Source organism: Pimephales promelas, chromosome 24 (genome assembly GCF_988280905.1).
Source record: "Pimephales promelas chromosome 24, fPimPro1.hap1.1, whole genome shotgun sequence".
NCBI lineage: Eukaryota > Metazoa > Chordata > Actinopteri > Cypriniformes > Leuciscidae > Pimephales > Pimephales promelas.
The window spans coordinates 960072-987058 of record NC_142792.1 but is presented as its reverse complement, the minus strand read 5'-3'; the positions used below and the strand labels follow the sequence as shown (position 1 = coordinate 987058).

Genomic DNA, 26987 nt, shown 5'->3' with positions numbered 1-26987 from the left:
TAGCCGTCGTTTCTGTTGGACTCGGGAGCAGAGGAACATGTGATGCTAGGCCTTAAACTGACCTCATAACATCCATCTTCCTTTTCATGCCTTCAAAAAGACGGATGTGTTTAAAGTGGGATGCCTGAGTATAAAATACCTGCCTTGCACAGAAACCACAGTCATTTACCCTTAAAGAGGAAAAACTCAGGAATTCGACTGACCTCCGGGTCAAAAAATCGCTCTTGTGTGTTTCGTCTGGAAAGAAAGTCGATCGTTGAGGAGCGCTATACGAGTGTGTTGGCTGCTAACTCCCACCGTCACTGCCAGGACCAGGTGGATATATTTCAGGTCACATCCTGAGGAAGAAGCAGGTAAAAGTGAAGAGAACATGGGAAGAAGAAAGTCCGAGTTTGAGAGACGCTGGCACTCGAGACGGACCACACATCTCCAAACCTCCCGATTCACGCGATCCGTCTGAAGGGCAAAGATACTCACTAGCTGTTGCTGATAATGAAAGTCCCCCTGTACTCAATAAGTATCCCTTAAAACTCATCTTTAATCACCAAAATTACATATTTAAAAGTTATACCTTGAAAAAAAAACGTCTTCATGCCTTGAATGTTGCCTCATTTAGTATGCCTGGTTCTATGAATATGCAAATGAGCCCCGCCTCCACTCACTCACACACAGATCCACTGGTTGACGATCACACGTTGATCTGATTGGTTACAAGGTCGTTTGTGACGTCAGAAACACCAGCGATTTCAAACCGTGTTTTTGAGTCTCTAAAGGACAACTCCGGCGCAAAATGAACTTTTGGTCTAATTACACATTGCTACCTAGTCAACCGTTATCTGAGTTTTGTTTTCATGATTGCCGAATGTAAATAGTTTTATCTCTAAAAACAGTTTAGCCTATAACGCTACTATAATGCTAGAAAAATCGCTTGTTATTACCACGAACAAGGCTCAAAATATCCCCACAGTAACACGATAACATAATAAGAGTCCCTACATTCAAACCGAAGCATTGAGAACTTTGTCAGTGTCCATACAGTTTAATAAGATATTTTATACACACAGTCAACTTCGCGAATACAGGAAGAAGCCATCTTTGAAAAAAAGTCTCTACCAGTCGATCGACGAACGTCGATCCAAGTGCGTTGAACTGTGCAGAATCTCATATGGTCTCAAACACGAACCGTTTACTTCTCTTCAATATGTACATGTAGCCTACTGTTCACGCTCACCTTATCACCTTATTCACATCTCACCAGCGCACTTGGATCGGCGTTCGTAGATCGACTGGTAGAGACTATTTTTCCAAGATGGCTTCTTCCTGTATTCGCGAAGTTGACTGTGTGTATAAAATATCTTCTTATTAAACTGTTTGGACACTGACAAAGTTCTCAATGCTTCGGTTTGAATGTAGGGACTCTTATTATGTCATCGTGTTGGTGTGGGGCTATTTTGAGCCTTGTTAGTGGTAATAACAAGCGATTTTTATTTGTCATTACTCTATGCCCTATATACTAGCATTATACTAGCGTTATAGGCTAAACTGTTTTTAGAGATAAAACTCTTTACATTTGGCAATCATGAAAACAAATCTCAGATAACGGTTGACTAGGTAACAATGTGTAATTAGACCAAAGGTTCATTTTGCGCCGGAGTTGTCCTTTAAGCAGAAAATACTCTTTCTGCTTATGAACTTACACATGATTTGTCTTAAAGCGTATTAAAAACACCACATAGACACATAAACAACGTTAAAAGCGACTTTAACTTATTGTTGACTTATTTTGTCCTTATCAGACCAGATCTGCGCCTCTAATAACAAAACAAAAGTACACGCTTCGGGACAAACTGCAACGTGAACCAGACTTTATGCAAATCATAATCATGGCTACTAGAATGACCACAAGTACACTTGGTGTCAACGCCACACATCACCGCATCACTCATGAACACACAAGTACACACAGATCCTCCTCAGTCAGGGCTGTGTCAGACTCTAATGTGTGTGTTTGGTGTTTTGTGGTGCCGTTCCCAGTCAGCGGTCGGAGCACAGAGCGGGTCACGATACACTGATACACACGCCACGGGCCACAGTAAAGCCCAAACCACCAGCAGCGCCCGCAACTAAACATAGCTCAACCTCAGCTCAGACGACCTCTCTCTCTCTCTCTCCCTGCAGACTCAGATTAGCTGTGACGTTAAACACACATCATTGACCGCTGCGCTGAGTTTGGAGCGTGTTCATACACTCGCCACATTCCTCCACACTCGGGCCTAAGTTAATTATCACGGTTTAACGCCACAACAGAGCTGCGTCTCGACGTCTGTTTTCATATTCGGCTTTTACATGATGATAATATTAATGTGCCTGAGAGAAGTTTATGTAGCATTTAAGCTCGTGAAATAACAGTCATTTGCAGTGTTGGGTATCAGCGTGTGTGACGCGACGGGGCAAGTTTTCTGGGAAAGTGTGTGATTATTATTTTTTTTTTATTGTTTTTTTTTTTTTTTTTACCGGTGTGAATCACACGAAAAATACTGTGAAAAATGAATAACATGTGATTTTCTGTTTCAAAAAAAGTTACGTTGGCATACAGTTAGATATAAAACCCCACAACCCACACTTTATGTCTGTGTGTGTGTGTGTGTGTTTTGAGGCATCGTCTAATTTCATATGCAGCATGTCGTGTGTGTGTGTGTGTGTGTGTGTGTGTGTGTGAGGCGGCAGTGTTGACTACTCAGTGATGTCAGAAGCTGCCCTGAACCTCATATATATATATTTTGAACGTTCAACTCCTTCACAAGTAGCAGAGGAGCTCAAGAGTCAAGAAAGCTTCAGACTCAAGAGATCAGGACCGATTTCAGGACCGTAAACACAAGACTTTTGACCGGCAGAAGAAATATCCGTATGGATTGTTAAGGCAACTTTGTGGACTTCCATCTGAATTATTCAGTGAGTATTTTTCATCTTTTAAAGCAGTGAAATATCACTGTTCTTGTTGGTACTTACAGGTTTGTGAGAGTATATTAGCGTCGAGGTCTTATTATTAAAAGGTTTCTCATTTATGGCTCAGGAAACTTAATGATGTTCTTAGTTTTATGAAATATTATTGAATCAACTTATTGTAGATTCACTATCAAGTCAATATAGTAACAGGTAACTTCTTAAAATAAACTTTATAACTTTGTAACTTCGTAAAATACTGATTTAGTAAAATAAAATAACTCTGATTTAGTTTGTCAGGAGAATGAAAACAGATTCAACAGTAAGAGTATAGATATTTAAAATATGGATCATTCGCTCTATATCGAGTTTAATGAGAAATGTTAGTTAATTTGTGAGATTTCTGGCTGATTTAGCTTCACACCCTCTCTCTCTTTACTAAAAATATGTGACAAATAATGTCATAAATACTACAAAATCGAACTTTACGTGTTGGAAGTTAAGTGTTGGAGATCAGATTGAGATCGCTGACTTTCCCTGGCTCAGTTTGAGATGTTGCTGAGATTTCTTCTGCAAATCTGGAGTTGAGGTTTTTTATTTTTTGCAGGAGAAACTCAAGCAAAAGTCTCAGTTTGTGGAATCTCTCTTTTGTGAGTATCTCAACAACAGGCTCTCACAGATTCCTGATGAAGCACGTGTGTGTGTGTGTGTGTGTGTGCGGCTCAGAGGACATCTTGTTGTGTGTTTGAGTTGGGTTGCGATAGAGATGACAGTAAATCAGTGTGATGTTGATCCTCTATCTGAGAGATCAGATCAGATTGGATCTCGCTGAAGATGAACTCATAGGTTTTGCTCTTCACCTTTAATATTTGGGAACGCAGATGTTAATTATGAGATTAAATGAAGATTATTCAGTCTCCTAATTCTCAGATGTGTTAGTGTGAGATTAATGTTAGCTAATTTTGAGATTTCTGGCTGATTTAGCTTCAGACACTCTCTCTTTTACTAAAATGATGCATTAATGTGACAAATAATGTCAAAAATACTACAAAACCAACCTTTATATTATCTTTACGATGTGATATATATATATATATATATATATATGAAGAGTTCAGATGCAAAAGCCTCTAAGTGCCATTTGAAAATTTCTTCTAGAATGATAATTTTTATCAAACTTGTATATTTAAGTTCAGTGATTTCACTTAAATGGCAATGATAATTACCTATTAATTGTTATTTAAGTGAAATTACTGAACTTAAATATACAAGTTTGACAAAAATCATCATTAAAGAAGAAAATTTCAAATGGCATTTAGAGGCTTTTGCATCTGAACTCTTCATATATATATATATATATATATCAGTGATTTTGATATATATACAGTATATATATCAAAGATTTTTGGGAATGAAATTAGTAACACCGGCCAATGTTATTAATATAATATTATTTTATTGTATAATATATTGAAGCCCTCATTTTAAACATTCAATAGGCTTTAAAAATATATAAAATTTCAGTAAACTTAAAACAGTCTTGACTTAAACCTATTTTAATGCATTTTAAATGCAGCTGTGACATTAACACAGACACTCACATATATTGTAGTCTTGATGTTTCATCATAGATTGCTGATTAGATGTGATATTTAAAGCAGATTTCGCTTTATTGACTCTACTGGTCTGATGGTCAAGGTTCATATGCAGATCAAGTTTCTTCATTAAAGTATTAGAGCGGCGTAAATCTCTCCGGCTCATATAGTGAGTATTAATTCACTATAATCCCAAGAATCAAACTCTGCTTATAATTGGATGGGGGAAAAAGATCCATTAATGTGAAAAAAAGGGGTTTTGGGTTTGTGCGAGTCTGAATCGTAAAGAGAACGGTGTGATATAATACTTTATGACTTCAGGAGAGAAATGAGACAAATCCACATGAAAAGACAAGAAGCAGCCAATGATGTGACTTTACTCTGGGACGAGGAACAATGCCGGGTTATGTTCTGGTTTAACCCTTCATGCACCAACACACCCTCGTTAAACAAGCATTATAATGTGACTGGTCGATGTAAATGAGGTCTATTTTTGGCTTAAACATCTGTAAAGTCTTAACTGTAAATGTGCACTCTCGTTTAATTAAGTCGCCCTTCCCATATTAGTGTTGCAATATTGAATCTGATGTCTAAATAAAACGTCCTCGGATGGCGAGAGAGATTAGACGACTTGTGCGTGTGTGTGTGTGAGAGAGACGGAGGAAAAAAGCAGTAAGATTAAAAGCGAACATTTGTTTTGTGTATGTATGCCGCTCTCTGCCAAAAGCCAGTAATTCTGGATGAATCTAAAACAGCTTTCCTGGCGCTGTCCCACTTCACGCCTCCTGCCAGGAAAGACTTTTTTCACCTGTTTATATGCAGGTAAAGTATACTCTACAGAGTGCCCCCGAATGAGGTCTTTTTTTCCAACTCAACACGAAACCCTTATATAAGTGTGTGTGTGTGTGTGTGTGTGTGGACCACAGGAGCTGAAACAGGTAGACAGGACCTGTGTGACTGAAGTGGAACTTTAACTACATCAGCATGTAAGCGTATAACATGCACAGTAAAACACCGGAGGCTCTTTATCATCAGTGCTCTTCTCTTTTAAGCGTCGGGACGGGGAAGAGTGTGTGTGCTATTACACACACTGCAAAACAATCATGTTTTTGTCTTGTTTTCCATTACAAGTATCTATTTTCTTAAATTAAAGAGGCTTTTGGACAGGTTTTCCTGCTTGAATGTTGAGTATTCTCCTCATATTCTCCATTTTTGCGGCTCCTCTCTTCCCAGTCTGTCTTCTTACTTCCTGTCTCTATGAAGCCCCTCCTCCTGAAAGCACACTGTGCTCTGATTGGTCGGCTGGAACAGTGTGGTCGAGTGTGTTTGGGAAATGTCCCGCCCCTTTCCATAACCGCGAGTTTAACACACTACTAACTAACTCAACCAGGCCCCGCCCCTTTATCCTGCGCATTAATTATTATAATGAGGAATATTGTGAGATGTTTTCTAACCCCATAGTCGGATATTTGTTCTTGTTTAAAGGATTGATACCAGGGCATTAGTCATCTTCTCAAGTAAATGTATCTTAATTTAAGAATATTAGTACTAGAAAAGAAGACAAAAATGCTAATTGGTATGTAGTTTTTGCAGTGCAGTAACGCGAGACACACACACACACACACACACACACCACAACAGACAGTAATCGAGGTGTTTTGTCAATAGGATCGTTCTATCGTTCCTTCAAGCCTCGAGCTATATGACGCGAGACGTTCTGTCAACCTGTTGCGTTTGCCAGCGTTAGTAAACACAAACACATTTACACGCAGAAACATCTGAAGCAAATCAAAACGCTAGAAATACCTACACAACGTTTAGTGGTTTACAGCCAGCATGAAACACTAACATGTAGTCTGAAGTATTTCTGTGTGAATGACAGCGACAGAAACCTAGGAAATTATCAATGACAAGTTATTATATTTTGATAATGAATATGAAGACATTTTGTTTATATAATGTATAGACTGGTGAATCATTCTCAATAAGACCAGAAACATGAATTAAGAAAGTAAATAGAGTCTGTTTTGATTTCGTGTTGACTTTAAACACAAGTGAGCCGAGAGTCAGACACGTCCAGACGATGACAGATTTCCACTCACACACAGACATTTCGTTTAAATTATTCCACAGATCTTCAAGAGAAAATCAAAATTGTAATTTTAATTTAGCTTATTACTTCTGCCAATTGTATTTCGGCCCCAATTTTTGTTTGTGAAGATGAACGAAACGTATAATAATCATAAACTGTGATAAAATCCAAGTTTTTGCGAGGAACCCACTTTTTTATTATAATATTTTATATTTATATCATTATGATTATTATTTTTTTCAGTTTACGAAATTCCGTCATCACTGCAAACTTTTAATTTGTTGCAAACCTCATGTTTAAATGGACACTTGAGTCGCATGAGTTTCTGATTGATTAGTGAGGATGTGAGAGTTGTGTGTGACTGGATCAGATCCGGAAGGATTCCTCGAGTTCTCCGCACACGTCTGTGCGTGGGACGGACACTAATGTACAAGACAGCTGTGAAAATCAATTAACCTTGATGAATGAGAAGCGGTAATGAGTCACTCTTCTGGGAAAGAGGAAGTTTCGGATGTGATTCAGATTAAGAATTAACACATAAAAACTGCCAGTGTCCACAGACCAAAATAGTGCCGCAATTAAGTGTGATAATAATACATAACGATCTCTTTTAACCATTAAAGGGAAACACTTGTCATTGTTACATATGTTACATGTACTTACCACAGTAAATTATGCATAATTACATCCAAATAACCCTCAACCAAGCCCTAATCCTATAGTAAGCACATGTAGTTCATTAATATGACTCCTTACTTAAATGTAACAATGACACCTTAAAATAAAGGGTAACCCTTTATTTTAAGGTGTGTCTGTTACAGAGTAATTGTACATGAGTAATATTAAGTAATTACATTATAAGGTTATAGAATTGGTGTTAGGGTTAGTTGCATTAACTATGCATAATTTACTGTTATTACTATACTTACTATATGTAACGTTGTAAAATTAAGTGTTAACGATTTTTCTTCTAAGGTGGGAAAATGGCCGTTAAAACGAACCGAATAAACCCGGTTATAAAAGTAGTACACAAGATTTGTGCGCATTATAACTCTTCTGAAGTCGTACTATAGTAAAGTCACTAAAATACTCTACATTTGTAAATCTTATGGTGTAAGTGTGAGGGCAACGGCGTTTGGTGTCATTAGCCGTGTTTCCATTACGGATTTGCGCAAAACGTTTCCGATAATTTCTAACTGTCGATAAAAAACTATTGCGAAATGATCATTAGTCATTCTAAAAACGGATGTTGGTTGGTTTATGTATATTAACTCGCCACTGCAACTGCATTTACCTTTATTTTTAATGGAAGAAGACGTAGTTGTGTTATCCAAGCATTAATGACAAGGAAAGTGTACTGTGAGTTTCTGGGTGTTTCTCCCTCATATCTACGTCAAGGTCTTGATAAATTGTGGTATTTGTTTGTCGTTCGTTTTTTATGAGTTTAATAAAGAACTGTCTCGTCTTCTGTCCAAACACACCGCGGCTTCGTTAAAGAATGATTGACTGTTACGTTCATCATGTGACCTGTAAATGCGAAAAAAACTGTTTACATTGCAAACTTTTTCGAATTACCTGAAAAACCTCCTCATGCGAGCGTAACTTATTAGCGATATATTGGAGTTGTTAGGAGATTGACGTTCCATTCGGCGTTTTTTTCAATTCGCAATTTCAATTTTTGCAGTTTGAAGAATTTTAAAAACGCAGCTATTGATGTCAAACCTACGTTATGCATCTTGATATGCCATATGAGTATTGTCTATATGCATAATGCAGTTTTTTTTTATAACTCCATAGAGCTTATTTTTTAACCTTTTAATCAAAATGTCTTCTTTGGTGACGTATACAGGATCCTCCAATCATTTAATCCGCTTAAACTCCGCCCCTTTCAGCTCACGCTCATCTGCATACACTCGAGTGCCACGCCCACATCTCAACAGCCAATCAACAACCGACGCATAGAACCACGTCCCACCCCCGATAATCCGCTACATTCGGATGCAGGTCACAATATGAAAGTAAAGATCTGGCGCTAGTTTAAAAACGTTTGAGGAAGTCAATAATCTTTACACATGACTAACTAACTAACTAAGTGATCCTAGATTATTGCTGCTTTATGATTAGTTTAGACGCTTCTAACTAACGGTAACCAGATTGGAAAATTCATTCGAGACGTTCTTGTGTTTCTGATGATGATCTGGGCTGAAATATCCACCATCACACATATAAATATTATAAAAAATAGAAAGTTCGATGCAAAAGAAGCCCTTACTGCACCAGAAATCTGCTGAGTGACAAGCGCTCACGGCCGGCCAAAGCTAAAGATCAGGGAGTGTGGAAAATGTCTTTGCTTACGCGTGTCTGAAATCTGGCACCGAAAGGCCAACAATAGCCTTCAGTCACACACACACACACACACAAGCTGACAAACTACATCACCTGAGGAGCTTTAGCGCACAGATGACTTCCTACTAACCCCAAATGTCAACTGACTTACCTTTCACTACAGAGGAGTCCAGCGGTCCTCAGGAGGGTTAGAAGAAGTTTGTCACCAATTATAAAAGTAGCTAACGTGAAGGTTAAAGAAAGTCGACTGCTTTTATTATTACGAAATAGAGCTCATTGCACTCATTTTATTTTAGAATTGTTTTGCAATTCAATGCAATAACTAAATGTCTGAAATTCTTCATTTTGGCTCATTTTGGCTTGACTATGATGTTGTCTATGTGGTGTTTTTAATATGCTTGAAGACATAGTCGACAGCATTGCTGAGTACCAAACAAAGACAGTCTCAAAAACACGGTTTGAAATCGCTGGCGTCACAAACGACCTTGTAACCAATCAGATCGACGTGTGATCGTCAACCAGTGGATCTCTGAGTGAGTGAGTGGGGGCGGGGCTCATTTGCATATTCATAGAACCAGGCATACTAAATGAGGCAAGGGTGTCGAGTTACATTCAAGATATTTTAAGACATTTCAGTGAAAAAACGTTTAAAGGGGTCATGAACTGGCTTTTAAAATTTTATTATATTGTTGTCTGAGCTTCTCAATTTATGACGTTCGCTTGGTTTTTGCATTCAAAAACATCAAAATGAATAAGTAATAGGCTATTTTGTACCCAAGTTGTGAGCCTTCCTGAAAACGCTCGGTTTTTATGGGCGTGTCGCACTGAAGACTTGGAAATAAATGTGAGTGGAGAACAGTTTTGCATATTATAATGAGTTTAACTCACCCGTCGGTGCTCGTGGGGGAAAACGTCCAATGTTGTCAAATGGCAACCGGATTCGCCCATACATCATGTTCGACCAAGAGTCACCATTCCTGTCAGATCCAATATAGACGGCACAGCACCGTTCTTTACTCTTAATCATCTGCAAATCCAGTCTTGTTTACAAAACAATCCTCAGTGAAATGAAGCGAACAGACAACGATGTTTTACCCTCATCAGCTGGAACGTCATTAAAAATAAAGTTTATCCATTAAGTCCTATTGGAAGCTTATGCAGCGACTGTCTTCTTCCACAACCAGCACTGCACAATATTCTGTATCGCTCGGTAGAACGATCCGGTTTGTCATCACACTGAAAAAAATAATCTGCTTTATCTAATCAATAAAATTGTGGCAACATATTACAAGCAATATTATTAATTAAATTGTGCAAATTAGAATTAATTAGAATGTTAATTTGATTAACTATTACTCAATTCTAATTTGTTCAATTTAATAAATAATATTGCTTGTAATCTGTTGCCACAATTTTATTGATTAGATAAAGCATATTCATTTTTACAGGCATGTATGTTAGGCTACTTAGCTATGCGTGTAATGTGTGAATCGGTGGGCGGGGCTAAACCGGCCGGGGGGTGGGGTTTTAACCCCTTCAACGTCATAGTTTCCCACTTTTAAAAACGAGTCGTTTTCAGAGGCTGGTGTCAATAAAAGCTTTTATTGGACTAACAAGGACGTTTTCAGTTCTGAAACTTACAGGATATTCCTATAATATGATGACCTCTTAGATGTCAAAAGCTCAAGGAAAATTTGATTTCTCAGTTCATCACCCCTTTAAATATGTCATTTTGGTGATCAAAGATGAGTTTAAGGGGATCAAATCATTATTATTACTTTGGTTCACTGCAGTTTAAAGGAGGAAATACTCAGCAATGCTGTCGATTTATGAATTTACACATGGTGTGTCTTAAAGTGTATTAAAAACACCACATAGACATTCATTATAACCTTGATTTTCACCATAGGGCGACTTTAAAATGCTCTTCTTCACACTCTTCAAACGGTTTCTTTTTAAAACCACCGGGGTCTTTGGGGAGCCCAAATGTTTCCTGAGAGTGTATATAAGAAGAAAAGAATTTCTCCTGAAAGACTTCTGCCGCTCTTTTGCCACATCTGTCTCTCATGTAAACACAGAGGAGTTGATTCCCGAGTCTTTGTTAGGACTCCCAGTCGTCACCTCCCTCTCTCTCTCTCTCTCTCTCTCTCTCTCTCTCTCTCTCCTGCAAAGACAGTTTAGAAAGTTTCCCATCACAGTATTGGTGGGTTGATCTGACTCCTCTATAACAGAACTGAGTCAGTCAGTGCAGGACAGACCACCTGGAACACACACACACACACACACACTCCTCTGGATTCTCGTGGCGTTAGTGGTCGAGATCATCTCAGACGTAATGCTGAAGGACTCGTTCACCTGGACTCATTGATTTTTTATTTGTTTGTGTGTTTGATCGCAGCCTGGAAACTTTGAGGAGACTCGCGCTCTGTCTCGCAGGACAGAAGAGACCGAGACACAGACATCATTGTGAGTACGTTTCTCTCCTGTTGCTCATCATGGGGCTTTTGGGGGTTTTGTTGTGGACTTACTGGAATTCCAACATGTTGAACTGGTTTAAGTTAAAGCTAACTCTTCTTCAGTATGTGGAGGGAGAAAAGCACTCATTAATAAAGGTTCATCAGTGTTAAGAACATCTATTCGCTTCAACTAATGTCTCAACACTCCTAAATCAAGAAACGTTAACTTGAGAAGCAAAACTACTTGTCTTGATTTCTGGAAAATGGATCAAAATGAAGTATGTTTGTGCTTAAAACGAATAGAAAGAGCATCTAGAAAACAAGATGCATAAACTCACTCACTGTATTTTTTTATCAAATGTTGTCTCTGAAGTGTAAATTGTGTCTTGATTTTAAGAATGTTTAGATATTCGTACTGGAAAACAAGGCAAAAAATGCTGAGTAAGTGTATGCTTAAAACCATTTTTTTTTAATCTCCCAGTGAGGGTCAAATAATAACTAATTAAAATGGAAAACTAAATAAAAAATAAAAAAAATTAAATAAAAAATAAATTAAAATTAAAAATTAAAAAAACTAAATTAAAAATCATTTTTCTAACCCCGCCGACAGGTATTTTTATTGTTTCATGCATAAACTCGCTTACTAACTATAACATGCTCTGAAGTAAATGTGTCTTGATTTGAAGAATATTTCGATATTTGCACTGGAAAACAAGGCAAAAAATGCTGAGTAAGATGGGTGGACTTTTTCATTGCACAAAAGGTGCTTTATAGTGCAAGACGGCTCCATAGATCATTGAAATGTTCACACACACACACACACAAAAAAAGCTTATTATTTCTAATGCATGAGACTGAACTGAACATATTCACCTTCCGCGTCACAAGAACGAGATGCTAAATGCCACTTTGGACAGGCGTAGAGCTGAACCGTTGGCACTGACGAGTGTGATGTGTGTGTTTGCTCAGGTCCGCTGAGGATGAGGATGGTTTGTACTAGACGGGCTCTCCAGCATTGGGTCTTTGCTCTGTTCTTACTGTGTTCTCCCGTCCCGCACCACGGCCGGCCCGTCGATGCCCTCAGCAGCCGAATGTAAGTCACACTGTACATCACTGACTTATTTGTGGACGTAAACACATAAATGTTTTGCTAAAGCTTGTGCATTACTGTTGCTCTTCGAGTTTTGGAGAGAATGGTCGCGTCTGAAGTCTGCTTTATTTCTTGAATCTGTCAGTAACAGTTTGATTTAATTTGTTGGAAATTGTAAAGTTCATCGGATTTCAGCAACAGTGTCATTATTCAGTTCAATGTTGATTCAATTCTGTTCAATAATTGTGAAGTTCAGCTGTAAAAGCAGCTCTACAGAATTCAGTTCAATGTTGATTCAGTTCAGTTCAATAACCGTGTTAACATCGCAAAGTTCATCAGTTATGAGAGAACTAGGAATGAGATCAGACTTATGATGAGAAAACTAGAAATGAAAGAGGGATCTGAGATGTTTTCATGCAAAACAAGAAGAAACAGCCAACGTTTTACACGTTTTCTAAAGCAAACGTTGAGATCTGGTGATTGTTGTGTGTGTGTGTGTGTGTGTGTGTGTGTCGTTTTGGCTGTGATGCACTGGAAAACGCAGTTTTTGGATCGTGCTGGAAGGTGTTTTGATAGTCTGAGCCCACCTGTGTGTTTGCTCAGGGCTCAAGGGACCCACCTGCTGATCACACACACACACACACACACACACACACACACAGAGATGCTTTTGTGATGGATGTTGTCCTCTGATAGTGAAGCATGAGAGAGAGAGAGAAGTGAGCTCCAGATAAACTATGAAAAAATAAGAATAATTTTACCACAAAATGAGAGAAAAATAGAAGATTTAACATAAAACAGCGTCTAGACCATCGGTTCCTAACAGGGGGGGTCACGGCCCACAAGGGGGCCTCAGCGAGCTCTGTGGGGGGGTTTGAGCAATGAGCATTAAATAAAAGTCCTTAACTTTTTTCTGTTCAAATTTTACAAAATGTATATAATGAGTGAGTTCATCATCAATCCGTGTTTTTGTCTTATCCTGAACCACTATGGTACACCTATTATAAGTGTTTACATTGGGACTATTTCGGATCGCTGCCGCTGCGGAGTACTACAGTACCTGCGTGACTCGTCATAGACGTACACAGAGAGAAGTAGTTCCGGCTACACTGTTCTTTCCGAAAGACGCATTATTCTGTTAATAAATGCAAGTTTATTAACGCGCCAAAAGCGTAAAAATAAAGCCTCACATTGATAAAGCCTCACAGATAACATGCAAGTATTGAATCACCAGATAACAGTCATTTAATAGCAGATATTCTTCTTTTTTTTAACCTAAACACCAGTGTGAATATTTTTATTTTTGCATTTCAAATAGGGCCAATTAATAGGCTTCTCTTGGCTTACGTTGTTAAATTACAAAGGGCCTACTGATGTTTTAGTCATTGTATTTTCAATATTACAGGCTATTATTTGTGCATAAACATGCCGTTTGTTTGAAAAAAAAACATATTTTGTTATCCTTGCTGCAAGCTTACAAGAGCGATAATATCATTAAATGTGAAGGGGGGCCCTAAAATATTTTCTTGGGAAAAAGGGGGTCACAGACAAAAAACAGTTTGTTTGTTTTTTCCAGTTTTTGTCACACCTGAATCTGAGGAAAGATCCTCACAGGATAACTCGAGGATATTCCCGTGTAAAAGGATAACGTCAAGCGACTAAGAAGGAAAAGACATTTTGAACAGAGTGCCGTTTCATATCTCTCTCACTGCACAAAGATTGCTGATGTAAAGTTCGGCCGCGGCCCAAGTCAAACGGGCCTCTCCCGCTGGAGTGTATTATGCCAAACACGCTTTCATGTCCCGAACCCTCAGCAGGGCCCAGAATGCAAAACATGCTTCCCTGAGCTTTAGAGTGTGTGTGTGTGTGTGTGTGTGTGCCAGGACCTCCCGAACTTCATATCGGCTTTTAATGATGTGAGCGAGTGTGTTTGTGTGTGAGACGTCGTCTGCGGATTGTTGTGCAGCTTGTGCCAGAGACGCAACCCAACCGGTTTGTGTTTATATGTGTGTGTGTGTGAGGAGAGAGACACACACTTTGGTTTTGAGACGCTGTGAGGTTTTGTGCACACTTTTGCTGTATGCACATTCAAAACGAGAATTAATAATGTTTTATTAATGTAATGAAATTGTGATTTGCCTGATTTGTACATTTGTGTGTGTGTGTGTGGGAGAGAGAGTGTTTCTTGTGTGTGATTTGTATAAAAGCATCTGCTAAATAGATAAATATAAATACAAACAACCTTCTTTTAGAGTTCAATTACTTGCTTTATATAAATGCAATAAATGTATTTTGGGCAATTTTGCAAAGTTAGGGAGATTTTGAAGGCCTGGGAAAGTGATACAAACACAACTTAATAAATAATGAATTGGTCACTATCACTATTATTCATTGGTTTGAACGTTACTGGCACGTTTCTGAAGAGTAAACATGCTAATGTCCACTAGTTAGTGAGAGCAACAGGGCTAGGCCTGATGTGATGATGTTCCCCATCGCTCTGAAGAGCAGAAGGATAAATCCAGCCGGTGGCCAAACAACACAAGTTCCTCTTTCAGCAGTGTTCACTGTAGCGCTTTTATCGCAGTGATCTCACGGCACATCAGAAGGGCGTTCACCGTTTATAACCAGCTAATGCTGACAAGTCCATCGCTGTCCGGGACAAAGACTCCTACTGGAGTTTGACTTGAACCCGAGCCAGAAAGCCTGAGAAGATGAAACACACGAGCCTGAGATCAAACCGCATGTCTCTCTCTCGCTCGCTCGCTCTCTCTCTCTCTGCCTGTTTTTTTAATTAAACCAGCACAAAGCAGCAATTATCTTCAGGTATGCTAAAAAGGACCAGATGGAAGGATGCCACGCTAAGAGTTTTCTCTCCCGCTCTCTCTTTAGTACTCCTCGTGTAGTGGTTAAAGTCAACTCAAACAGTGTAGAAGCAAAAAACAGAAGACTTTTTTTACATTCATGGAATCTTGAATCCGTTTCTATGAGATGAAAAAAGCACATGGTCAATTCATTCTTATACAGTTTCTTACATAAACCTCCTCATAACATGCACCAGTCCACCTTTATTTGTTTATATAGATAGATAGATAGATAGATAGATAGATAGATAGATAGATAGATAGATAGATGGATGGATGGATGGATGGATGGATGGATGGATGGATGGATGGATGGATGGATGGATGGATGGATGGATGGATGGATGGATGGATGGATGGATAGATGGATAGATGGATATTTATAGATAGATAGATAGATAGATAGACATTTATAGATAGATAGATAGATAGATAGATAGATAGATAGATAGATAGATAGATAGACATTTATAGATAGATAGATGGATGGATAGGTAGGTAGGTAGGTAGGTGGATGGATGGATGGATGGATGGATGGATGGATGGATGGATGGATGGATGGATGGATGGATGGATGGATGGATGGATGGATAGATAGATAGATAGATAGATAGATAGATAGATAGATAGATAGATAGATAGATAGATAGATAGATAGATAGATAGATAGATAGATAGATAGATAGATGGATGGATGGATAGGTAGATAGGTAGATAGATCGATGGATAGATAGAACGATAGATAGATAGATGTGTGTGTGTGTGTGTGTGTGTGTGTGTGAGAGAGAGAGAGAGAGAGAGAGAGAGAGAGAGAGAGAGAGAGAGCTTTACTTCTGAGGCGTCATTCTCGTCTGCGGACACACATAAACTGGCTTTGGGCTTCATGGAAAAGGTTCGCTCTCTCAGGACGTTCCTCGCTCATAAATCTGTCCGAGTACATTAAGAAAATAATAAGAGGTGACAGAGGAGAGGAGGACACGAGCTGCCAGGAGCAAAGTGTTATTCAGGAGACACTGGGGAAGAATAAAGACACTTTCCAAAGAAAGGAAAACTCATCGTTCCACGCCTGGCAAGGAATTATCTCCCGGATCAGTTTAACCAGCCTGGAAAAAAAGCTGTTTGTACGGCACAGTATTCATAGATGGAGAGATGGATGATGGATGCCCAGTGGATGATGGATGGATGGATGGATGGATGGATGGATGGATGATAGATGCCCAGTGGATGATGGATGGATGATGGATGATAGATGCCCAGTGGATGATGGATGGATGATGGATAGATGGATGGATGGATGATGGATGGATGGGTGATGGATGGATGATAGATCCCCAGTGGATGATGGATGGATGATGGATAGATGGATGGATGGATGATGGATGGATGGGTGATGGATGGCTGGATGGATGGATGGATGGATGGATGATAGATCCCCAGTGGATGATGGATGGATGATGGATAATAGATGGATGGATGGGTGATGGATGGATGGATGGCTTGATTGATGGATGGATGATAGATGCCCAGTGGATGATGGATGGATAGATGGATGGATAGATTGATGGATGGGTGATGGATGGATGGATGGATGGGTGATGGATGGCTGGATTGATGGATGGATGATAGATGCCCAGTGGATGATGGATGGATGATGGATAGATGGATGGATGGATGATGGATGGATGGGTGATGGATGGCTGGATGGATGGATGGATGGATGGATGGATGGATGGATGGATGGATGGATGGATGATAGATCCCCAGTGGATGATGGATGGATGATGGATAATAGATGGATGGATGGGTGATGGATGGATGGATGGCTGATAGATGCCCAGTGGATGATGGATGGATAGATGGATGGATAGATGGATGGATGGGTGATGGATGGATGGATAGATGGATGGATGGGTGATGGATGGATGGATAGATGGATGGATGGGTGATGGATGGATGGATGATAGATCCCCAGTGGATGATGGATGGATGATGGATAATAGATGGATGGATGATTGATGGATGATAGATGGCTGGATTGATAAATGGATTGATGGATTGATGGATGGATGGATGAATTAATCGTGATTAATTGTTTTTATGCTCTTAGCTACAACTAACAGCTAACAAAAAGATAATCTGTAATTTATCTCTGGGATTAAACAACAAATTAAATGCAATAGGAACAATGCATTTAGTGCCTTATTATGACACAGAAAGAGTGTGTGTGTGCGTGTGTGTGCGTGTGTCTGTGTATTTCCCGAAAGAAAATGTTTACTAAACTCCAAAAATGAATGATTTGCTGTTTCTTCAGGGACAGTTTCTTGGTGTACATACTCACTCACATTACTCACTCTCTCACACACACCCAAACATACACACACTCCCTACAGTGTCCTGGTTTGATTAGTACCCTCTGGCGCCCCCTTGTGGTCACACCGGCTTGTGATTTTTAACCTGAGTGTCTCCTCGGGATGAAGGAGTGGATACTGAATCATGCTTCACTTTGTCTGGCGCGGGGCTCCGGCTCTGAGATGTGTGTAATTGTTTCAAGACGTTTGGATGGAGCCGAGCATCTAAAACTGTTAGCGGTAGCATAGAGCCGAACGCCAGGCTGTCAGGAACGACCTACACATGATTTAAGCCGAGACTCACTGGAAGCATTAATTATAATTATTGCAGTGAGTGTTTAAGCATCAGTTCTCCTCCAGTCAAGCCTGTGATTATTGGCGTTTGCCACTTTCGGCCCGTGACAGTTTTGATGTATCATGTTTAAAATCCACGCCTCTGTCCCGGTTAAAAAGCCTGTGCACTGGACTTCAGCACTCCTGATGGTTTGATTGGGTTCAATGAGGGATCTGGAATGCCGGATGAGGGATGCCGGATGAGGGATGCAGGATGTGGGATGCAGGATCTAGGAGGCGATATGTAGGATGCGAGATGTGGGATCTGGGACCTAAGAATGCAGGATCTGGGATGTGGGATCTAAGATGCGGGATCTGGAATGTGAAATGTAGGATGCGAGATGTTGGATCTGGGATGTGGGATGTGGGATCTGGGATGCGAGATCTGGGTTATGAGATCTGGGATGTGGGATGCAAGATGTTGGATCTAGGATGTGGGATTTGGGATGCGGCATCTGGGATGTGAGATCTGGGTTCTGAGATCTGGGATGCGGGATGTGGGATGTGAAATGTAGGATGCGAGATGTGGGATCTGGGATGTTGGATGCGAGATGTTGGATCTGGGATGCGAGATCTGGGTTCTGAGATCTGGGATGTGGGATCTGAGATGCGGGATGCGAGATGTTGGATCTGGGATGTGGGATCTGGGATGCGAGATCTGGGTTCTGAGATCTGGGATGTGGGATCTGAGATGCGGGATCTGGAATCTGGAATGTAAAATGTAGGATGCGAGATGTTGGATCTGGGATGTGGGATCTGGGATGCGAGATGTGGGATGCGGCATCTGGGATGCGAGATCTGGGTTCTGAGATCTGGGATGTGGGATGTGAAATGTAGGATGCGAGGATTGGATCTGGGATCTGGGATGCGAGATCCGGGTTCTGAGATTTGGGATGCGGGATCTGGATTAAACTAAAAACACATTGAACAGGAGCGATAGGACAAACACTCACTGATCAGTCAGTGGATTTGGGTTGAAGGCACCATGTCAGATTGTGTATTGGTGTGAATGTGAGTGAGACAGATTGTTTGTGTGTGTGTGTGTGTGTGAGTGAGAGAGAGTGTGTGTGTCAGAAAGAGTGAGTGCTTGTGACTGTGTGTGTTGGAGAGAGTGTGTCTGTCTGTGTGAGTTCATGTAGTGGTAACGGGATTGCAGCAATTAGAAACATTGAAATATTTGCGTGGGAAACAGAATGAAATGAAGAAGAGACTCAGATCGATGTGGGAGGCCTGAGAAACTGATTTACACACATTCAGTTAGTAATGCTGAGGTCACAGGGTCAAACACATGTGCTGTAAAGTGTGTGTGGTGCACACTGAATTTACTGCAAGCTTGACTTGATCATTGTAATCTTGATTAGGCTCTAAATCTTATGCCTAAATAATGTGTGTGTGTGTGTGTAATCTATTGTTAATTTTTAAGTGAACTGCAGTTTATTTCGATTTTCTTTCTGTTGATTGTTTTCGCATTGTTGCATTGATCATTTGGCAGGTTGTTTATTTTGTGTTAAAGGAAAATGTAAAGAAAAAAATCAACATGTTACACTGCAAAAAAATGTTGTCTTGTTTTCTATTTAAAATATCAAACAATATCTGCCAATGGGGTCACAAAAATAATCTTGTTTTCCCTTTGAACGGAGATTATTTTGCTGACCCCGTTGGCAGATATTTGTTCTTGTTTTAAGCACAAACTTACTAAATTTGTAAAAAATTTCAGTAATATCTTCAGTCATTTTGCTACGAAAGCTGCCACATAATGAAAAATAAAAAAGGTAATTGCAACTTTTATCTCGCAATTCTGACTATTTCTCATAATTGTGAGAAAAAACTCAGAATTGTGAGATAAAAAGTCTCTCATAATTGCAACTTTATTTCTCATAATTACGACTTTATATCTCACAATTGCGACTTAATTTCTCAGAATTGCGATTCTCGCAATTGTGACATAAAAAGTTGCAATTATTATTATTATTTTATTCAGTGGCAGAAACAAGCTCCCATATTTTGCTGCTCCAGTACCTGTCTTGATTTAAGAATGTTTAGATATTTGTGCTGGAAAACAAGACAGAAACACTGAGGAACAACATCATGTTTTCCATTTTACTTGAAAACGGCATATATAATTGGGAATTGATTGGTTTGTGTAAAGTGGGCGTTGCTATTAAATTATAAAGAGAGCTTTTATTTTTGAGTGACAGGTAAATGTGACCAATGCTAATTCTTTTTTTAAAGCTCGTATCTGTTTAGAAATCTGTCTGTCCTATTACACAGCCTTGTATTTTACTGATCTACTTTTATGTTGATCCTTGAGTACATTATCATTAATTCTGACTTGTGTCTCGGTTTTCTCTCCACCAGCAAGCGTTCGGTAACACACGCTCAGCTGATGCACGATAAGGGCCGGACGCTGCAAGACTTTAAGAGACGCTTGTGGCTTCAGGAGCTTCTTCACGAAGTTCATACGGCTGAGATCCGCGAGGCTCAGCAGCCGAGGGGCGGAGTCAGCAGCGGAGGGGGAGGTGGCTTCACCGTCGCCGTGCCGATGGGAGTCGGCGTCTCCATGGGAACGGGAACCGCCCATCCGAAACCCGCCGGCGGCACAAAGAATCTGCCGATCAGCTTCCGCCTGGAGGACGAGGAGGGAACAAACCTCCCGCAAGAAACCAACAAGTCACAAACCTACAAGGAGAGCACGATGAAGGCCATCGGGAAGAGGAAGAAGAAAGGAAGAGTGGGGAAGAGGAGAGATGGGGAGAAGAGGAAGAGAAGGGCTCGTTCACTGGAAGAGTTCGGCAGCGGCTTCCACCTGGAGTGGGCGATGCACTAAAACACTGTCAGTCTTTGACAACGGTACGTTATGCATTCTCTGATAAGATACGGGTGTGACGAGACCCTCACGTCACGATTCAATACATCTCATATTATCGCGATACTCATTTGGACTTAGTGCTGAAACCCAATGAACAATAGAGACACCAGAGTAACAATATTCATGATCCTGAAGCTGAAAATATCATTATTTTAGACAAATGCTTGCACTCTTTCACTGACTAGATATATTTAAACTAATGTATAGGCCACTTTTACTGGTAACAAGACATGTGGCATTATCAGGACACACTAATATGCATTATTATACATTATATTCAACATTATATACAGTAGTTTAATGGAGTGCTGACACTAAAACTCTGAAAACTTTAAAAACTAGAATATTGTTGCATGTTTGTATTGCGATATATTCTGATATGATATATTGTTACACCCCTTTTAGAAGTACATGGTGCGTTCAAGTCATGTCGGATATTTAAGTTTAATCACAAAATCATAATTACGATTTTGTTTAAGCCCTGAGTTTCAGGAGTGATTAAGAAAAGTGGATGCAGCATCTGTATTCAGATGAATTTATTTACAATAAAACAATCTTAAGTTGCACGTACAAAATGCCATACACTGAAAAAAATATATAACATCTAAATTAACTGGTTTTATTCAAGTCGAAAATATTATTAAATATTGCTGAATTAACCTAAATAAAGTATACCAACAAAATAAATTGCTTACTCCGCCTTCATAAATCAGAAACTCTCCCGATGTGCATTATTTATTCATTATGTAAGTTAAAAAAAAAAACACAGAAAAGGTCACATTGCAGATGTCATTTGAATGTCGTAATTACGATTTAAATATGAACATGAACGCACCATTTGCTACTAACAAATTGCTACATTTAAATAAATGGTAATGGTTTATTCAACTCAAAATTAATATTCAGCATCACAACATCAACCTAAATACATTAATTCATACCAACAAAGTTCATTTTTATGGGTTAAGTCAAGTACAAGTTGCTCTTTAAGATAACATTTGCAGTTTTAAAACGCATAAATGTACATGTAATACATATAAAATATATATATACTGTATATATTAAATAACAAACAGCATTATTGTTTACTAAGTATTGTAAAAGTGCTATATTTATTGAACAATAAATCAGTTTTGTACCTTTTCCGTTTCAGATCCGCGAGGACTTTTGAAATGGACACCTAAATGCTCATGTTACCGTCCACTGTAAAAGTGAGAGGAAAATATTTATTGTCTGTAAATATTCTCAATGCGCCCGAACAGTGACAATGACAAATAACGAAACTGCTATAGCATTTTTCAGCTCCGCGGAGCTACAGATTTGGATCCTTGTGAATACTTTGCTTTGTTTCTTTTTCGTTTTCCTTTTTATTCTTTTTTTATTTTTAGGACCATGCCTCTATTACGGTGTCAGAATTCCTGTAATTTATTTTGTTTGAATGGTGTATTTATTTTTTAAAGGTATCAAGGTGCTGCTGACCTTCTATATTTTTGTACTATAATGCACTTTAGATATATAAATATAGAAATATATACAAGTCATTTTGTTAATGGACGTATTTTGTGGTTCAGTTGAATGAAGAAGACTATAGTCATGCCCACCTCTCTGTCTGTTCATTGTGTGTTCATCAGCTTTGGCATCCATGTTTCTGTGAGCCTGTCCCAAAACTTAGTGAGCCGCCTAGCTAGACAGCATCATAGACTCCCTATCCGAAGGCATCCTTCGCATACAAGACAGTCACAGTAAAATCAAACATCCAACACTCAAAAATTGTACATTTACGTATTTGAATTGCATATTAAACTTCCATTCGTTTGGATTACGCCGTTGTAACAAACTAATAAGCTTAAGTTGCGTTTACACAACAACGATGTGCTAAAAATGAAAACATTTTTCCTTCGAGTTTTTCGCGCACAGACCAAAACGTGAAAACGACTAAATGCGTAATGTTTCTTTACAAAGTGACATCGCCATCTACTGGCCTGACGACAGAATACAGGTTTTTTTTCCCTCACAATAAAGTCTGAATTGCGAGTTGCTGAATTTTTTCACACTGTTTTGAGAAAAAAGACAGAATTGGACGTTTTAACACAATTGTGAGTCTAACGCAAAGTCGTATTCTGCTGTCTGGCCAGTAGATGGCGACGTCACTATAAAGAAACACTACGTGTCTATAAACTCAACAAGTAAAATGCATACGCATGACTTCAGAATCAGCATAAATGTGTTCATTGTGTAAAACAAATAAATGTATTCAGTTAAAAAAGTATGAACATGGATAAAATGCAGCTAGCCGTGGAACAAAAAATATTGTAAAATATATTGATTATATATATAATATAATCCTGGTTGTTGTGCATTTAAAACACACTCAGTTTAATAGTATAATCACAGAAATACCTGTGCATTGATGTATGACTGACAAATATGCATCACATTAAGTTTATGTTGAAACTAATCCTAATTAATGGAAATTTTATATGCAATTCAATTGTGAAATCTTACATTTATGCCTGAATATTTGTTTATTTTTTGATTGAAGATGACTGAAATGTTATTCATGCATTAGCTACCCCATATTTGTACATTTATTTTAAGCTGTTCGGCTTGTCAAACTCAAAAGTGTCCTGCGCACACCACTGTTTTACCCAGATCAGCCATTTAGGTCAGATGCAGCTCACTAGGGTTTGCAGACGGGCTTTTGTATAGTCTATGTGTTTATCTTGGGTTTCTTTCCTGCTGACCTGGACGAGTCCCACTTCATCACATCAGTAAAGAGAGAGAGAGAGAGCAAGAGCGCCACCTATCGGCCACAGCTGAGAGCACAACCACACAACGATCTTCTGTACACGACCAGCACACGTTATAGAATAACTCTTGTTGTTTTGCACTGAGAGAGAAAAAAACATGTACTGAATGATTAAACATCTGACTTTTCCTGCAGTGTCTGGACTTCTGTGTGTGTGTGTGTGTGTGTGTGTGTGTAGGCCTATCTCAGGTTCAGAGAGTAAAGAACAAGGCCGAGCTTTTGGCTTATTTCTGATGTGGAAAAATCAGGCCGTAATGAAGCTGGAGTCCGTGCGCGTGGCCGTTTAACGTTGTCAAAGGTCTTGTGTGGAAGTACAAATCGCTGATTAAGGCCAAGCACAGTTTCCGCGAGCATGCGAACGCTTGGCAGTCCGCTTAAACGCACTTAATGTGTTCTTGTGCTACTGTGGTGGCAGCAAACCTCAGCACTCAAGAGGGCGATAGAGTTTCCTTCAAATGTTTGTACCGTTAAACCAGATGTGTTATTTTTCATGTAGCCACTATAAACATGTCAACAGTTCAACTTTAACTTACTTGCTCAGCGAGATTCTCTTAAAAATGTTGCTCTGCCATGACTTTAGTTGGCTGTAGAAGCCAATTCATGCTAATGCCAAGCTCTGTGTGTAGCTATTTAAAGGGATAGTTCACACAAAAATTACAATTCTGTCATTAATTACCCTGATATTGTTCCAAACCCGTGAGACTTTCACTCATCTTCAGAACTCAAATGAAGGTTTTTTTTTGTGTGAGAGATTTATGTCCCTCCATTGACAGGCTACACAACTACCACTTGTCAAATTTAAAGTTATATGCATTCGAAATATGGTTGGCAGAACATTACCCAGGTCCCTCTCTCTCCCAGAACATTAATATTCAACTTTTCCATGGGAAAGAGGGGGGTCTTTGGCACTTGGCATGCTGGGAATTAGTTCAAATTCTGACATTTATTTGTTTGCCTTTGATGAAAGTCACACAAGCAGTTAATGAAGGCTGAGATCAGCGGATGGAGCTTCACGCTATGGGATTTAGTCGTTTTTTCCCACTTTCCACCGGCACTCATCTCACACAAGCTTTTACAGGCTACAAGAACTATTTACTCATTTTGGGATCATTTCAGGATAACATACCAACAGATTTGTCAGCATGTTGTCGACATAGTGCAAAGTGACCCCTGACAGATCAGACCACACCGAATCCACTCAAAGCCGTTCACAACTAAAATCTTTTTTTTTATTTTTGTTTCCACTTTTTTCCTCACATTTCAGACTTTCATTATATAGGCCATCTCACAATTCTGAGAAAAAGTCTTGCTATTATGCAATTCACAAATCAGAATTCATAAATTTACCTGGATTTTGTTTCTGAGTTGCTGCTGAAACTTGTTTACAGCATGGAAGAAAAAAAAAGAAATTGTCACTTTTTTGTCATCACAATTCTGATATTTTCTTGCATTCGCGAGTTTATAAAAAATAAAAACTTTTTTATTCCATGGTGGAAACAAGTTTCTAAAGTCTTCTGAGCATTTTCCAACAACTCAAACAAAATCCAACACACATATCTAGTGAATGACAAAATTTAGGTAAGCTGATTTCAAAGCTTCGACTAATAATCAATAAACAAGCTCAGACTAATAATCACCTCACAGTAAAAAAAAAAAAAATAGTTCCTAAAAATATCAAGTAGCCTAGTACAATCAATTTGGATGTTTAAGTAATTCAACTTAAATTACATTAAACCGACTTAAAAGAGTTGAGTCTTGTTTCAAAAAGTTGAAAATGGCTAAACTTAATGAGTTTAAACAATGTAAAAATGTCATAACTGATTGATCATATATATTTTTTTACAGTGCAGGACACAGCTGGCAGGACTTCTGTGGTTCCTCCTGGAGGAAAAGCGGGATAAATAATCAAACGAGAATGAAACCCCACCTGTAAAACTCTATCAGTGTGTGGGAACTGGGAACAAGACAGACTGGAGCCGTAATGGCGGAAAGTCTGAGTGTTTCTTTGATGTTTTGCAGGGAAAGAAAGCACATCGTCAAACACACTTAAACTAAAAAGGATGGACGTGCTTTTCTTAAGTCTTCAGGGGACGATGTGTGTGTTTAATTTACCTAATTACTGCTCGAACCAAAGGCTGATTTTCACATTCAGCGGAGTAATTGCAACGGTCGCGCTGCGGTTTGTTCTAGTGAAGAAGAAATAACAAAAAAACTCGAGTCGGTAGTTCGGGCTGTCCGAGCAAACCGGATCGGACAATTACCTCCTCCAGCATAGAAATCAATCGGCCCTCAAGCGTGGGAAACATCTGCACAATTTAGATGGGCGTTTGCTGCCGAGCCATGAAAATTACCTAGGATTATTGGTTCAGAGGATTTCCTTGCCAAGCCAACGGCTCTGTACCTGCGCGCAACGGTCTTAAACACCCTGTGTGGTAAAGTAGTGCCGGACAAAAATGAGGTAGTGCCGATTGCTTTTCAACACGGTTCCATGGATTGTGATGAAAAAGCTTTCCATTAAAACAAACACTAACAGGCCTGCCGCCGACAGAGAGGAGGGAAAAAAACAGGATTTGGCTCAGGACCGTGTTTTAAACCCCGGCCTCGAATATAATAACAAAGAGAGCCGAGTGTGATTTTCAGAGCCGCTAAAGCAGTTCAAGCAGGAGTAATTCAACCCTCAAACGTACGTGTTCCTCTTGTTGAATATTAAGAAAATACCTCCCAACTCTAATCTGCTCACATTGAAATAGCTAGATACGTGCTGTGAATATAATAAAGAAAAAAAATTATATTGACCCCATGACATACGTACATTTTTTGACCTTTTGTCCGTTTCTTGACCTTAAAAAAACGTTAAATAAGTCTTTCTTTTATGGGATCTTCTCTTCTTTGAGAATGTACGCCTACCACCACCTGTCCTGTAAAAATAAAGCCAAAAATCGCAAAATAAATTAATAATTATGTTTCCACGTTGATTCAATGTCAGTTTGCTACCTGGGAAGAAAACGGTCATTTCCATCACATAGCAAAAACTTGTGTTTTGAAGAGAAATGAATTAAATATATTATGTAATAAATATATTTGATTAATAAGTGTGTGTATCACATAGGTGTATCTTAGTTCGGGTCATTCACTAAGATTACCGAGATGGTCCTCACTGCGGAACATGAAATCCATGGGGAGGAGTCACATCCAGATCCAACTCCTCCCACCTTACATACACCTAAACCTAATCAACTCCGCCC

At 39.1% G+C, this 26987-nt stretch overlaps 1 protein-coding gene across 3 annotated transcripts in view; it reads left to right on the top strand.

Moving 5' to 3' along the window:
- Window positions 1-23876, top strand: part of pthlha (parathyroid hormone-like hormone a) — an 81285-nt gene extending 57409 nt beyond the window's left edge. The window contains exons 1-5 of one of the 3 annotated variants that reach the window (XM_039660542.2): window positions 2815-2952; window positions 11375-11442; window positions 12402-12525; window positions 20423-20914; window positions 22087-23876. In XM_039660542.2, coding sequence (XP_039516476.1) covers window positions 12413-12525; window positions 20423-20891 — 582 coding nt within the window. In that variant the 5' untranslated portion in view covers window positions 2815-2952; window positions 11375-11442; window positions 12402-12412 and the 3' untranslated portion in view covers window positions 20892-20914; window positions 22087-23876. Of the gene's footprint in view, window positions 1-2814; window positions 2953-11085; window positions 11447-12401; window positions 12526-20422; window positions 20915-22086 lie in introns of those variants that run through there. The other 2 variants (XM_089127064.1, XM_039660544.2) reach the window with 2 other exon arrangements.
- Window positions 23877-26987: the final 3111 nt, after the last annotated feature.